This window comes from Macrobrachium rosenbergii, chromosome 37 (genome assembly GCF_040412425.1).
Source record: "Macrobrachium rosenbergii isolate ZJJX-2024 chromosome 37, ASM4041242v1, whole genome shotgun sequence".
NCBI classification, from domain to species: domain Eukaryota; kingdom Metazoa; phylum Arthropoda; class Malacostraca; order Decapoda; family Palaemonidae; genus Macrobrachium; species Macrobrachium rosenbergii.
The window spans coordinates 42432365-42447395 of NC_089777.1; the positions used below are offsets into that span (position 1 = coordinate 42432365).

Consider the following 15031-nt stretch of genomic DNA (forward strand, 5'->3'; position numbering starts at 1 on the left):
GCTCATCTGACACCACTTGCACCACTGTATTTACTTATTATTTGCCTCAGGTTTGAAGAATAATTTCTTTTCAATAGGAAGATTTTTATGGGAAAAATTATTCACAAATCATGTAACATTTCAAACAACGAGCATTAACCCCACAGCCAAAAAAGTTATTAAATAAATGAAAAAAGGAGAGAAAAATCAAAGAATTTAGAGATATATATTCTCTAGGAAAAAGTGATTAACACTTAGCCGTTAACTTCTGAACGGGCAAGTGAGCGCGTTCTATTCGGACGAGAGTTTACCGAGTCTCAACGACATGAAAAGACTAACTGAACGCACCGGACCGAGTCGGCATCTCTGCTTCTCCTTTTGTCATTAAATAACTTTCGAGAATGGAGGAATCGATCTCAACAGAAATACCTTCGTTACAGCCCTTTGAATTTATAGATGACCCACAATTAGGTTCCGTGACTTTCGAGAGGGTACATTATTGCTTTTGCTTGCTACCACGCACGCCATAAGAGAAATGGATTAGTTAACCCTGAATGAAGGTTATGGTGTAAAGGAATCCTCCCAGGTAATGAGAAGATAACTTAGAAGCTTTGATGTTTTTTGTTTTCGACTGATTCTTGGCTAGGCGTCAAATAAGGTAGGTAATGGTGTGGTCTCTCTCTCTCTCTCTCTCTCTCTCTCTCTCTCTCTCTCTCTCTCTCTCTCTCTCTCTCTCCTGCAGGAGTTTGTCAGGCTATGATTCTCTCTCTCCTCTCCAGCTTGTGGCGAAGTATATTACAATAATTCTCTCTCTCTCTCTCTCTCTCTCTCTCTCTCTCTCTCTCTCTCTCTCTCTCTCTCTCTCTCTCTCTCTTGCAGGAGTTTGTCAGGCTATGATTCTCTCTCTCTCCTCTCCAGCTTGTGGTGAAGCATATTACAATAACTCTCTCTCTCTCTCTCTCTCTCTCTCTCTCTCTCTCTCTCTCTCTCTCTCTCTCTCTCTCTCTCTCTCTCTCTCTCTCATGAGTCAATATTTATCACAGTAAACCACTACTCTCTACTTTCTAATTCATAATTGTTACCTTCCTTCACTAGTGTTGTTCTGAAGCATAGTGGCGGAATGTTTATCCTCTTTTGTCTGAACTGAGCGAATGTTGCATCAAACGTTAACAGTCTGCCGCAAGTGGCAGTGGGCCATAGTGAGACCCGAAAGTCAACAGATGGCTTTACATGTCAGTAATTAAAAGACGGTATCTCTAAATAGTTTTCTTTTATCACTGGAGAGAGAGAGAGAGAGAGAGAGAGAGAGAGAGAGAGAGAGAGAGAGAGAGAGAGAGAGAAATCTAAACCCATGACATAAATTTGGTACATATGGAATCAGCCTAGATGGAAGACAAGGATAATGATGGAAATTTGCAGAGTCTATCTAGGTTTTTATTTTCACATCACTTGTTCACGTTACCTCCGGTTTTATGAACATGGATGAGATAGGTTACCTAGGTTTCCACTTTCCTTTTCCATTATCACAAAAGATGGCGTCTATATTGATGTCCTCTGCGACTCATACCCTATCTAGAGTTATTTCGCATCAGTTGTTAATGTTGCCACCAAAGATGCCACCTATTTTGATGTTCTCTAGAGCGTGATAGCGTTGTCTTAAAATATGGGCCGCCAATTTCGGCTGGCGGTCTCTTGTCAGAACTCCTTTCCTGTTGCCTGCGACTCTGATGATATCTGGAGGAAGGAATTTGGTAAAAGTTAACCTTATTCTCGCACACTATATAGGCAATAACATTGTTTGAATTTTTAGCTAACCAAAACCGACGTAGAGTAACTTAACAATAGAGTCATTTGCAACAGTGTTAACACGAACATCTGCAGTTTAAGTGTATAGTGATCGAAAAGTATATATACCAATTAACCCGAAAGGACCAAGCATGGCCTGGTTTAGAACCTACTTCCATTACATAATTTATGAGGTAATTCGTAATTTTTCGGTATACTAATTGAAATGTTTAGCAGCGAAACCAAAAACAACCTAAAATAACTTAAATCATATTTTCATTGTTATCTTGATGTGAAAATTCTAAAAGTTCTTTTTATATTGTTTGAACAGTAAGTCAGCGAACTTGGCAAGACCTCGTGTGTTTGAGATCTTATTTTAAAGACTAAATATTTTGAGGATATATGGACTGATAATCAAATTTTATTCTAACTCAATTGATATGCAAGAATAGGTGCGAGTCCAAAAATCTCGATGATGCTGACTTTATTTCTCAATTGATCTTCATATAAGTGCTTATATACCTGTCATTCTTTACAGATACCTTATCACCTATTACGCTCCAATCATGTAAGTTGAAGAGACACTTCCTCAAAAGGACGAAAGCCTCTGACCTCTGAAAGAATATTTTTATGATGATTGATTTCTTACCCAGACTAATAATCAAAAAGAACAGAAACCACGCTGGAAATCTTACTCTGTGGGGTAGCAAAATCCGCAAAGTTCCAGATCATTTCTCCGATGAAGAATCCTTGTTCTCGAAGGACGTCGAAGGCTTTGAAATGGTTTTTCAGCAGTTCACCTTGATATTCCTCCGACCACAGGAATGCAGGGCTCTGCAAAAAAAGAGAAATAGACCTAGTGATTTGATATGATAATTCTTTAAATGCAGTGGCGCATGAATCTGCGCAGAGAGTTTACTGTGATAGACAGAAATGCTCTCAAAACGGTGTCAGGCAGCTCTGAGAAAGAAATTGTTTATGTGAGACACCATTGCTCTAAAGGCGAGAGAGAAGTACAGCTTATTTCTTTTTACAAAGGCGATATCGTGTGACTCTAATGCAAGAAAACAGAGCTTGTTATGGGAGACTGAGGGTGTTGCAAAGCTCTCATTCACGTTCAGCACATTATAGCCATTGTTTGTGTCAAAGTTTTTCTTTCCTGGTGCAAAACTAAAGTTACAGATGTTCGCTAAAATCTCGTCTAAAAAGCAGGAACAGGCGTGAATCGAAGATTACCAATATTATTGGCTGCTAAATAAATGGTTCGACAGCAAGATGAAGAAACATGCCTGTGTGACACAGGCTTTGAGGTTGAGTCGTACGAACTCTCCTGAGAAGCTTTATTTCAAGTACCGATAACACTAATATAAATAAATATATCAGTCGATCAATAGTTAATTGGGCCCTCTTGGTTTAAGTACCCTGGCCCATATTGACTTTAAACTAGGAAAAAATAAATATCTGGCTGGTCCATGCATGCTTCGGGTAACCTTGGTCGTCTTTGCAAAAATTAAACAATTAAACAGATAAATAAATAACAAGTGGGGTCCTCCTTGCTAAAAAAAAGTCTAAACATTTGTGGCCCTACATGGTGTCTGTAGCCTTACCTATCTAGGATTCAACAAATAAACATAAAAAAAATCGCCAAGCAAATCTCGGACCGTCCTTGTTTTAGGGCACTCTCATCCTTCACGGTTGCTTTACAAATATTGAAAATACAAATAAGCAGCAGAAAAGCTATGCTGTGTTTTGGAACACTTACCCATCTCAGTCTCTATTTCACTAAAAAAGAAGAAAACTAAACCAAGAGACTGAAAACGAAGCGTACAAACCCGATGAATTCCAATGATCGTGCCAGCTCCGTACTCGGAGATCATGACGGGTTTCTGACGCAGATTGTACCATTCCGTGAATTCCGTAATCGTCTGGTTTTCGATCAGTTCCAGGTGGCCCGTGTCGCTGTACCAAGAGTAGTATTTATTTACCATGATGACATCCAAGTATTTACTCTGAAAGATTCGGATGGCTGGTTACAGGACTATTTAGAGAGTTGATATTCTCACAAAAGCACAAAGTCTAATAAAAGTAAAAGGTTTAGCGCTGTCAAATACACAGAGCGTTACTGAAATTTGAAGAATCCTTGTACTCATGCCGATCCCAAGCCCGGGTAAATGAGGAGACTGGGCGTAGGGTTAGTGGCCTTGTCTTGCAAAGTTCCAAGTATTACTGAAACCTCTTATCAGAATGGAGCGCTGTAGTACAAGCAGCAGTTGCCAGTAATAAATTCAGAAAACTAACGGAGTAAGTATATAGTGAAAGAAATGTTCGTATTCAAGTGGAAATTATAAGTAAAACCCTGGAATAATATCTAAAATTTTTCTATTCACCTTTCATTATCAACGTCTTGGAATAGCTCATATAATAATAGTAGATTTTTTCTTCGACATACTTCTAAAACACGGAATTTTAGATAAGAGAGGTAAAAAGAAATATTTAGTCATTTTGAATAGGGAATAGATAACTGAGCAACAATACGATAGCACAATTTCCACTCACAGCAAAATCGACGTTTTTTCCAACATTGATAGCAGCCGTGACAGGTCGTGTTGGGTCAAGAGACTTCGTAGTGTTTACGATTTGCCTGAAAAGAAAAAATTATATATATATATATATATATATATATATATATATATATATATATATATATATATATATATATATATATATATATATATATATATATAATAAAGGATGCCCACAAAAACTTCACTTAAAAGAAATGATTCCCTTCCCTGTTTCAGACACAAATGGACCATGTATATATTAGCTCAGTGGTCTGGAAAAACTAAGGTATACTTAAATTTTTTAACCATGCATATATATATATATATATATATATATATATATATATATATATATATATATATATATATATATATGTATATATATATATGTGTGTGTGTGTGTGTGTGTGTGTGTGCGCGAGTGTTTGTTTGTTATCACGGATACTCCTTACTACGTGGTTGCAGCTTTATGGCAAAAAGGAAATTTAACGCCTCAGTTACACACTAACTACCCGCATTACAGAGAAGACGACAGCGAAGTTCAAATAGTCGCCCAGTATATCTTAACTAACTTTACCTTACTTAACGTTTCATCCGCCATGAATATTTTCAACCCGAGAAACCTAAAGGCAGTTTTGCATCATTACAAATATATTGGCCACGTGTTGATGTCATCTTGGTTGGGGATCGAAATAAAAAGTTCTAACCCAGAGCTCGTATCTCCTCTAACACCGCTCCACACTTATGGAAAACATGAGCTTAAGCCTCCAACCAGATGTGCTGGAGTGACATCATCTCCTGACAGAAGAGTCTGCAATGGAGCCTCCCATACCTGAAGTAGCTGTCTGCTTTGGACTCGGAGGACACTGGCTCGTTGGCTACGCTCCACATGATGACAGAAGGGCGGTTCTTGTCCCTCCGTATCATCTCTTTCATCATTTCTGTGTGGGTCTCCAAATGCGAAGGGTTGAAGTTGCTGTTGAAATAAATACCAGTAATAACAAATACAATATTTTGGTTAACATACCAGATCTGATTAATAGGTATTAAACTAACTCTTCATGATAAATGTGGGTGTTATTGAACCATTATAGTTATTTTCAAATATGCGGCTGGATCAATGCTCTCTCTCTTTCTCTCTCTCTCTCTCTGATGGCGTGTTCAGTTCACAAACTGAATAACCAAAGTTCGATCCATCAACCGAACGAGGAAGCAGCAACGAGATGGGTGCCGTCCTTAAAAATCCCGTATTCTTCTAATGACCGAGGTAGTGAATTAGGTCCATATTTATTTTTCGAATATAGGCTCGATCTAGGGTAGAGGGAGAGGAAGAAAGAGAGTGAATTCACCCTTCCAACCCTCGAAATCAACACTCAAGAAGCTTCCGAGACTCACGTAAGGGAGACAGCAGGGCATTCATCGATAACCATGATACCCTCTCGGTCTGCCATGTCCATGATCTCCTCGGCATAGGGGTAGTGGGTCGTCCGGAAGACGTTGACTCCGAGCCATTTCAGCAGATTGAAGTCCTTCACCACAAGGGCAAGGTCCAGGCCCTTGCCTCTGATCTGCAAGTTGGGATTATATACAGAGTGCTGAACTCTTTTTTTTTATATTATTTCTCTCGCCCATAATAAGAAGATTGGCCAGCTTTTGTCTTTAACATTAGCGTTGAAAAGAAAAGAATTCTATGTAGAATTGAAAAGACGCAATATATAATCAGTTCGGCTGATGCTAGTAATAACCTAATACCAAGTGTGAACATAGTTGATAAGTTTTTCTTTTTATTTCAAGTAAACAAGGACTTCCTTTCTTTGGCTTCCAGTATGAAAAACTAATGAGGTGTACTTTTTTTCTTTAATTAACACATTACTATTTAGACTAGGATGTCTCCCAATAGGTTCCTATTAATTAATGAACAGAACTTAACTTTCATCGCTATCCATTGTGCGAAAATAACAAACTTAATTTCACTTTAATAAATTTAATTTAGAGAGGCAAGTAGCTTGTAATACGTGAAAGTAACAAACTTTATTTCTCTTCAATAAGCAAAGTTTAACTTAGAGAAACAAGTAGCTTGTAAGATGTGAAAGTAACAGAAATTTTCCCCTTTAATAAACAAACGGTAACTTGCCTTAGAGATCAGTATACAAAAGTAATAGAAAAAGCGTTTTTCTCTATGACAGAACAAAAGTAACATAAATCAGCGCCCATTATGTGATAGTATTTTTTTTAAGAGGCAAAGAATAACTCACAGTAATAGAGTCTAGCGTCGAATAAGTGTTTTTTGTTACCCTGGGAATTACCTGAAACAGTACTGAGCATTGGAAAATAGGAGGAAGATTCTTCCTCTTTATTAAGCAAAGAATGTTAGGAAAGAACAAAAACAAGGAAATTTATATGAAGGTCTTGTGTGCAAAACGAGTTGAAACGTCCTTTTTCTCGTAAAAAAAAAGGACGAAAAACTTCATCTTTTTCTTTAGTTAACAAGGATAAATTCCTTTAGTACCCAGTGTGCGAAACAAACACAAGTTTTCTCTTTAAGAACCAAAGGTAAGTGACGTACATCAGAGTCCTCGTGCTTTCCAACACCATGTAAATACGCCTTCTTCCCGTTGACATAGAGTGATGTTGAGTCCCATTGTATCGACCGTATTCCTATTTTCTGCTCGTATATGTCCTCTTGCGTTGTGCCAATATACATAAAAACCTGCAATGGATCAAGGAGTAATTGAAATTATTATGTTAATTGATAACGAAACGATTAAAACGAAAACTTTGAAGTCTGAATATAACTAAACAAATTAACTTAGGTATTCGCAAACGCATACACATACTTACATGCAATATAATATATATATACATATATATATACATATGTATATATACATATATATATATATATATATATATATATATATATATATATATATATATACTGTATATCTATATATATATAGATATATATATATATATATATATATATATATATATATATATATATATATATATATATATATATTATAATTTGTAGGCAGTTGCCACAATCCAGATGAACAGCAGCAATGTCGGGAAGAAGGACAATTCCATTGCTCAACATACTTTATTTGGCTGACGTTTCAGGATCATCTTTGTCCCATTCTCCTCTTTGTGTAAAAATCACTCTCTCTCTCTCTCTCATATATATATATATATATATATATATATATATATATATATATATATATATATATATATATATATATATATATATATATATATATATATATATATATATATATATATATATATGTGTGTGTGTGTGTGTGTGTGTGTATGTATATTTTTATATATATTTATATATATAGAAGCAGGTATGATAAAGACAGTTCCTTTATTCAATATACTTTAGCTGGCTGACGTTTCAGGATCATCTCTGTCCCATTCTCAAAGCTATAAAAAAAAGGTTGTAGAAGACGAGTTACCAAACGGGTGTCAGACGAGCAAACCCTGAATTCTCATGCATAAAGAGATCAGCAGAAAAATATAAATATAGCATTGAATTACAAAGATTTTGAAATAATTGGCAAGGCTCCAAATGACCATCAGATGTCGATGCTTGAATCCCTCTTCATCAAAAACTACATTATTCAGACGACGTCAACTCTGTACTTTTTGTGAGTTTCCGTTGGAACCAAACGGGCTCTAACCTTATGTCATCCAGAATTCGCCTTCGATTACTTGCTCGTTAATTTGTTCCTTTATCTCATGATTTGCTTTTATATTTTTATCATTTTATGTTGTACAGATTTATTAAGCCTGGGGCTGTTTTAACTTTTATTTTTCAATTTTATAGCTTTGAGAACAGGATAGAGATTATCCTGAAACGTCAGCCAACTGATGTATATTGAACAAAGGAATTGTCTTTATCATACTTGCTGTTTATATATATATATATATATATATATATATATATATATATATATATATATATATATATATATATATATATATATATATATATATATATATATATATATATATATATAGAGACAGAGAGAGAGAGAGAGAGAGAGAGAGAGAGAGGGTGAGAGCAATTTTTCCACAAAGAGGAGAAAATTAAATCATAAGTATAGATTAATTTTGTGTTATTGTTACTCTTTTTTCAAAGTACTCTTAATTTAGTTGAAGAATTTTTGCACACGGGTTACTTTACATAAGAAGAAAATCATTAAGAATATACTGAAATCCATTCGTGTCACTGTTCACTATACTTTGAAAATGTGCTGCGATCGCTCGAAAGTACTCGATATTTAGTTTTTCATTTTTACTGCTTTGAAGAGAACTTGCTCTCAGTTTGTATTTGTAATTATTACAATGACCTTTTTAATTCTAGATTTTTTTTCAAGCTTACTGGATACACTCAAAACTACGACTGTTGAACCCAAATGAGGAGACTCTAACTCCCTTGGTGAGATGAGAACCCACGTACAATATGTGTGTGTATTTGTGTGGAGGGTGGAGTGCGTGTGAGTGTGCTTGTGTGTGTTGTATTCATATGTAAAGAACATCAGGTTTGAACTCGATCAACAAGTAAATATAGAAAGTTCTAAAAAAGATAGAAGTGCATAGATAAAACTTCTAAAACTATCAAAAGGATCTCAACCTTAGACATGCTGATGGGATTCAACTCAAAATGATCTCTTACTGATTAAAACAGTAATTAATTTACCAGTGGCCTCTCTGTCACTGTTATCCCTGAGAGCCTGGCCTTTGAGTGATCGTTGAGACAAAAAGGTTTGTCTTTTACAAATCACCTTGCGTAAAAGCAAAATGAGACAGACAGACGGCGGGGAGGGGGGCGGGGGGCCGGCGACGGACGTGTTCTTGAAGACGGAATACATTGCTTAATACAGTGTGATACGAGTATAAGAGGGAACATAATACTCTCGAAAAAATGATACCTAATTTTCTTTGACCCAACCAGAGCCTAAATCCCCACAAAATGTCATTGAAATATATCAATAAGTACTTGAGGTACAAATGAACAAACGAACGAACAAACAACCAACAAAACGACTTTGATTGGGTACAAAGAAATTGGCTTTCAGAGGCTGAATAAAGAGAATAATGCAGAAAACTATGCTTATGGCCGCCTTTTCAAGAGAAAGCGTCACTTAATAATCCACAAAACGTAGGCCTAACCAGTTGATTGATAAGCGTTGGCCTGAATGGCAGAGATGCAAGAAAGATAATGTTTTGAAGGGCTCGAATTTAGAACAGAGGGGCCGACTGGGCGGCCAGGTTAATGCCTGTTTGTAATCCAGACCAAATGGAAACAAGAAGAGGGAAGGAGAAATAGCGGGGCTCGTCCCGAGGGAAACGGCAAACATACCACGTGAAGAAAGGAAGATATTAATACTACTGGAAAACAGAGGCAGGAGGCAAATATCAAAGCCTCTGAGTATAGATGTACAGGTAAGGTAGCTGTAACCAGTTGCATTTAGAGACTGACTTCACCTCACGAAAATAAGGTTAGAGTAACCTTTCAGAATTGAGAAGAGCACACTAACCCATGAAGTGTACTGGGCCTGTGGGATTGCTAAAATTAAGTAGACATGAAACAATAGAATAACGTATAAGGCCAGATTAGACCACAATAACTGTTAGGTTTAAAAGTAAGATGGAACATAAGTTATTTGACATTGGACGCAAAAGTAACTAGATTGAAGAGGAACGGATGAGAACGCACTGACCATCAAGTGTAAAGGTAACTAAAATCATTCCTAATTAGTCAGGAACAAAAAATATATTAATGTATAACTTGAGTATAGAGTTAACTCAAGTTGTCCAGCATTAGGTAGAGACCAAGAAAAATTGCATTTTCATATGAGATCTGGCTAGAACACACTAGTCTATAAAGTATAAAGAGTAACCAGTGTCATCTGACATTTGGTCAAAACACAAAAAATTCACTTCATATTTACATATAAGAACTGACTAAAACACACTAACCACAAATGTATAAAGGTAACCCGGGTCATCCGACATTAGGAATGGCCACCACAGTTTTGCATCAGAGATGTTGATGACGCCTTCGCATCCGAAATTCTCTGCTACTACTGTGTCATTTCGGTCCCTGACAACTATGGTGCATGTTGCTGAAGAACTATCCACTATCGTTATGTTGTAATTAATTATACCTGTAAAATTTATAAAAAAGGGAAGACGGTTAATGAAGGAACATATCTCTAGGTTTTCTCTTAGTGGGTAGAAAGACCACAAAGTTTTTTGTCCTATGGACATGTGTTCTGGCACATTTTTATATCATTTATATTATTTCTTTACATTACTGTGATGTAGAGGTCACTAAACTTCATATCACTGGAAAATTTACTGGTACCTTTAAAGCAATGTGCCTTTTTAACTTACTGGGATGTAAAGGTCACCCAAAAAAGTGCCATATGGGTATGTTTTCTGGTACCTTGTTTTATCGTTTTCATTCATTATTATAGTGGGATGTAAAGGCCACTGAAGGTTGTGTCAAAGAGGCACGTTTTTAGCAACTTTTAAGAATTGTATCTTTTTATTTTAATGAGATATAATGGCTACCGAACGTGGTGTCACAATGGCACATTATCAGGCACCTTTTAAGCATCTTTATAAGGCTACTAAAGGTGGTGTCACATTGGTAGGTTTTCTGGACTTTTTTTTAGCATTGTGTTGCTGTATCTTACTGGAATATAAAAGGTGACAATTATACTAGAATATAAAAGGTAACAGTTTTCTTATAGCTCGGCATCTGTAAGCAGTACTGATGATTCGGATTTTTACCCTTCGTCCAACTCTGTCATACTCCAATCTTTATCAATCATTCAAGAGGGAAATACTTCGGGCCAGCCATATTGAAATCAAGAAATGTGACTCGATGGTCTAGCTAAATTATTTTACAACAATAATAATGATACTGATGATAGTCCAAACATTTTTACCTGGTGCGAAGGTTGCCAGTGGGATTGTAAACAATCTTGTAACTCTAGTTCTGTCATGTCACTTACCGGTACTTTCTTTTACATCGGTTGATACCTCAATATCATCGATGAAGTTCTCACGTGTCGTGTACAAGTGAACTGGCCTGTGGATTCCCGCATAGTTGAAGAAGTCGAAGGAGTACGTCTGGATAAAGTAGTCTTCAGGGTACCTTTGGACATATTAAATTCAAAATTATGTATTCATGTAGAGACTTATCTGTGAGTTATTTATATATATATATATATATATATATATATATATATATATATATATATATGTGTGTGTGTGTGTGTGTGTACTGTATATATCACGTTATATCGGTACGTTTACCTATGTATTTATGTATGCATATGCATATATAGATACCACTGGTCTCACATTTGTGAGTTCTGTAGTTAGATTTCGGTCTACCAGTCTATCCAGCTGTGAAAGGGTACCAGCGTCGGCTAGTGTGTTCACTGCCACTTTCATATATGCTGCTGTTGTAAATAGTTGGTCTTTGCCCTTTCTTATCACATGCTCATAACATCTAAGTCATTGTAAACTCAGTCAGTTTTCTAACCGTTGGACACCAAATGTCTCGACAGGTCTCTCGCCTGACGTGTATTATGAAATATAAAGGTCTTCCAATCTCCGGTGTTCGAAGAAGCCGGTCTTTGTATTCCATCGAGGTTAATCTCATCCCATGTCCAAACCATTTCCATCCTTGTAACCTTCGCCTGTTTTCCATCCTTTATAGATCACATTTTTCAACAAATTTCTCAACTTTGATGAGAAATATGCAGAACTTACCACTCCCAGTGTATAAGAAAGCATAATGTCAGTTTTCATCACAAGTTCTAACCATTGTAATCCTCGTCACCCCAGTCTATTATGAAGTCTCTAGACACGTCTGTCGGCAATTTCCTCATTTATGGAATATGAAAGCCCTCCCTCTCCTGTCTTCCAAAAATCTACTATAATTATTGTTTGAGATAAGACGAACCTGCTCGTATCATTATTGCGTACAATCAGTCCTTCGGGGACGGTGTCCGGGGTGAGCACGTTGCTAACAGCCACTGTCAGTAAGTTTGTGTAGCCGTACAACAGCAACTGTGTCACTTCAGCTCGGATTGGTAAATGCCCTCCCTCGTGCACGACCACGGGATTGCCATTCAGAAACTGTCCAGGGAAGGAAAAGGTTGTTCATTTGTTTTGCTGATGAAGCAGAAGACCACTTTTCATCGCTCACAATTGAGCAAACAGTCATGAAGAAAACAGAAAACAGAGGGAAATGATAAATATGGGCGGGTGGATGAGCAAAATGATAAATATATGAATGTATTAACAGCAGTGTAAGTCGAAAACTAAGGCAAGTGTGAATGGCCTCTTAGAATATTATCGGAGCCTCCCTTACACCAGTGGGCTTCCGCATCAAGTGTCCGCACACTTGCCCCTAAATTATTTATCAGGATTGTTGTCATTATTGTGCCATTACCAATAGTAATAATTTTATTTGCACAATAAAAGGCGGTGTACTATCCTGTGTGTAACAACAAATATTCTATGGGAAATTCGCTTTATGTTCAAAGTAGCTCGAGGCAGCCTCATTCACCACTGCCCTCTTTGTAAGTACCTTGGATGATGTGCTTCTAGGGTGGGGAATTGCTGTTTCGACCCGTCTATATTACGCTCATTTTGGACATTATTTCTCATTGCGAATCTCCACTGAACTTTTAAGAAGACTAAGATAGCAACCATTTCATCAAAAAAGGGATTCTGATTGAATTATATATCAAGTTTAAGTTCACTGTTCAATTAATGAGTGGTTCCGAAGACTACTGACCACATTGCTTAAGTAACGAGCCGACCCCAAGCGCAAAAAGACCCTGCGATGTTCCGTCGCCCAGTTGAGGGGAACCTCGAACATCCGATCGTACCTTGGATTAGAAGAAGAAGAGATATATAAAAGATTAAAGAATTATGTATAAAACGATTACTTGAAAAGAAATTGGATTAGACGAAGTAGTCAACAAAAATGAAAAGGGATAGTATGTAAAACGTAATTTTAAAAAAGCTAAAGGAATAATTAGAATTGATTATGCTGGGAACCGGCGCGCATGTGTGCTTGTCTTTGTTTTACTGTCCTCTGCATAGTTGTATGTCTGCCTACTAATTCTCCATTTCCATTTCCTTCAATCTTTTTTGCTTTCCAACATCCATAACTGTTACTTATTAGTGTAACTTTGGGGCTTTCTTCCAGTTCCACCTTGAGAGTCTTGTACTGTACTTCGTTTTCTTCATTTTCTGGATCTCTTTATCTTGCCTTCCATCCACGCCAACCCCTTCTTTTTGCCGTCTTCAGCGCTGAATGGCCAGACGTTTCCAGTACCCATAAAATCAAATCAAATCTCCCTACTGATTCTGTAATATTTTTTAAAAACTCTGTTTGCATTCGTGGTACTAGGTTTTAAATTTGGCATACCTCAGCACCAAGTCTGTATCTTGGCGCACGCTCTCAGTTGTGGGCAGACCACAGAACTTCAGCAGGAGGGGTCATATCTTGAGTGATACACACTATCGTTGCGTATGCTTGCACGCATATAAGTTTAATTTGTGTATGCATCCCATTAATGTAGAAAGTAATGAGAAATTCCTAGCAAATAACTACTAAGTGCTGTTGTTTTCTTTTATTAGTTATCTAATAAAGGATAAACGACATGTTGTCATTTATTCTATTCTTATCTAACCATAGATGGGCAGTAGCCTTAGCAACATCCTGCAAAAATCCTTCATCAGATCCTAAAAGAATCCTTACCAAGCCCATCCTACATGGTCCCTGATATCGGGGTCCTGTGTTATGTCGTTGTAGCTGCTAGGAACAGGCATAGGGATAACTGGACCCGTCTGAAATTAAGAAAGTAATTTTAGTGTCCCTCTAAGTAAAACGCTGGGTAAATGCATTTACTTCTCTGCGTAACAACGGTTGTCTAACGGTAGTAAACTTCCCGAATAGACTTGCCATCTCCAGCCCTTGGTCAGCTGTTTCAACCCTCTCTTACATTACCGTCATTTTTAATGGTAAAAGTGTACTCATAATTAGGATGTCCCATGGTCCAGAGGTTACATGTCTCGCCTTGCCAGTTAACGTCTAAAGATAGATCTGAGCAAAGAGGCAGAAGTGATTTAGACCCGTTTAAAAAAATCCTTTGTGCCTCTGTTTACAACAAATTAATTACCTATTTGTGAGCCGACTGTGGTGGGTCAGAGAACAGTTGACGGAATCTAGCCACTGCACCCCCAAAGGCGTTCTGGTTTTTGGATTTTTTGTTTTTCAGTATTGAAAAATTATAAGTTTTACCGAAATTAACAACACTAAAACGACATGCTTTAGTGAAGAGAAAACGTGAGGAGTATGAGTCTGCTTGCATTTTCATAATAATATAAAACGATAATGTTCCTTACCAAACCTTATTCTCAAATTCATCTTGTTTTCTGCACAAAATACCTTTGATACACAGTATTATTTCCATAAAGAAATGCCAGGAAAAGAGCGGCAAAATAAGAAGTAAAAGTTACCTTACTCAGAGGGTGGGCGTACCATTCCTCCACAAACCCTCTGTCAGGGTCATGTCTGGGTGCCAGACGAAAGTTCCAGACTCCGTCAAGGGACTTCACTTCACGGGTGTGGGACTCTCTAGGATACAGGCCAC

The 15031-nt window shown here is 37.1% G+C and overlaps 1 protein-coding gene across 1 annotated transcript in view; it reads right to left on the reverse strand.

Moving 5' to 3' along the window:
- Positions 1–1391: 1391 nt before the first annotated feature.
- LOC136825525 (beta-glucuronidase-like) overlaps positions 1392–15031 on the reverse strand; it is a 14054-nt gene continuing 414 nt past the window's right edge. Inside the window, exons 2-14 of the mRNA XM_067082099.1 lie at positions 14898–15031; positions 14137–14225; positions 13165–13258; positions 12325–12500; positions 11366–11508; positions 10323–10510; positions 6895–7038; positions 5724–5896; positions 5161–5304; positions 4321–4405; positions 3597–3773; positions 2460–2598; positions 1392–1713 (exon numbers count right to left, since the gene is read on the reverse strand). The exon at positions 14898–15031 is cut by the window's right edge and continues 89 nt beyond it. Coding sequence (XP_066938200.1) covers positions 1568–1713; positions 2460–2598; positions 3597–3773; positions 4321–4405; positions 5161–5304; positions 5724–5896; positions 6895–7038; positions 10323–10510; positions 11366–11508; positions 12325–12500; positions 13165–13258; positions 14137–14225; positions 14898–15031 — 1832 coding nt within the window. The 3' untranslated portion in view covers positions 1392–1567. The remainder of the gene's footprint in view (positions 1714–2459; positions 2599–3596; positions 3774–4320; positions 4406–5160; positions 5305–5723; positions 5897–6894; positions 7039–10322; positions 10511–11365; positions 11509–12324; positions 12501–13164; positions 13259–14136; positions 14226–14897) is intronic.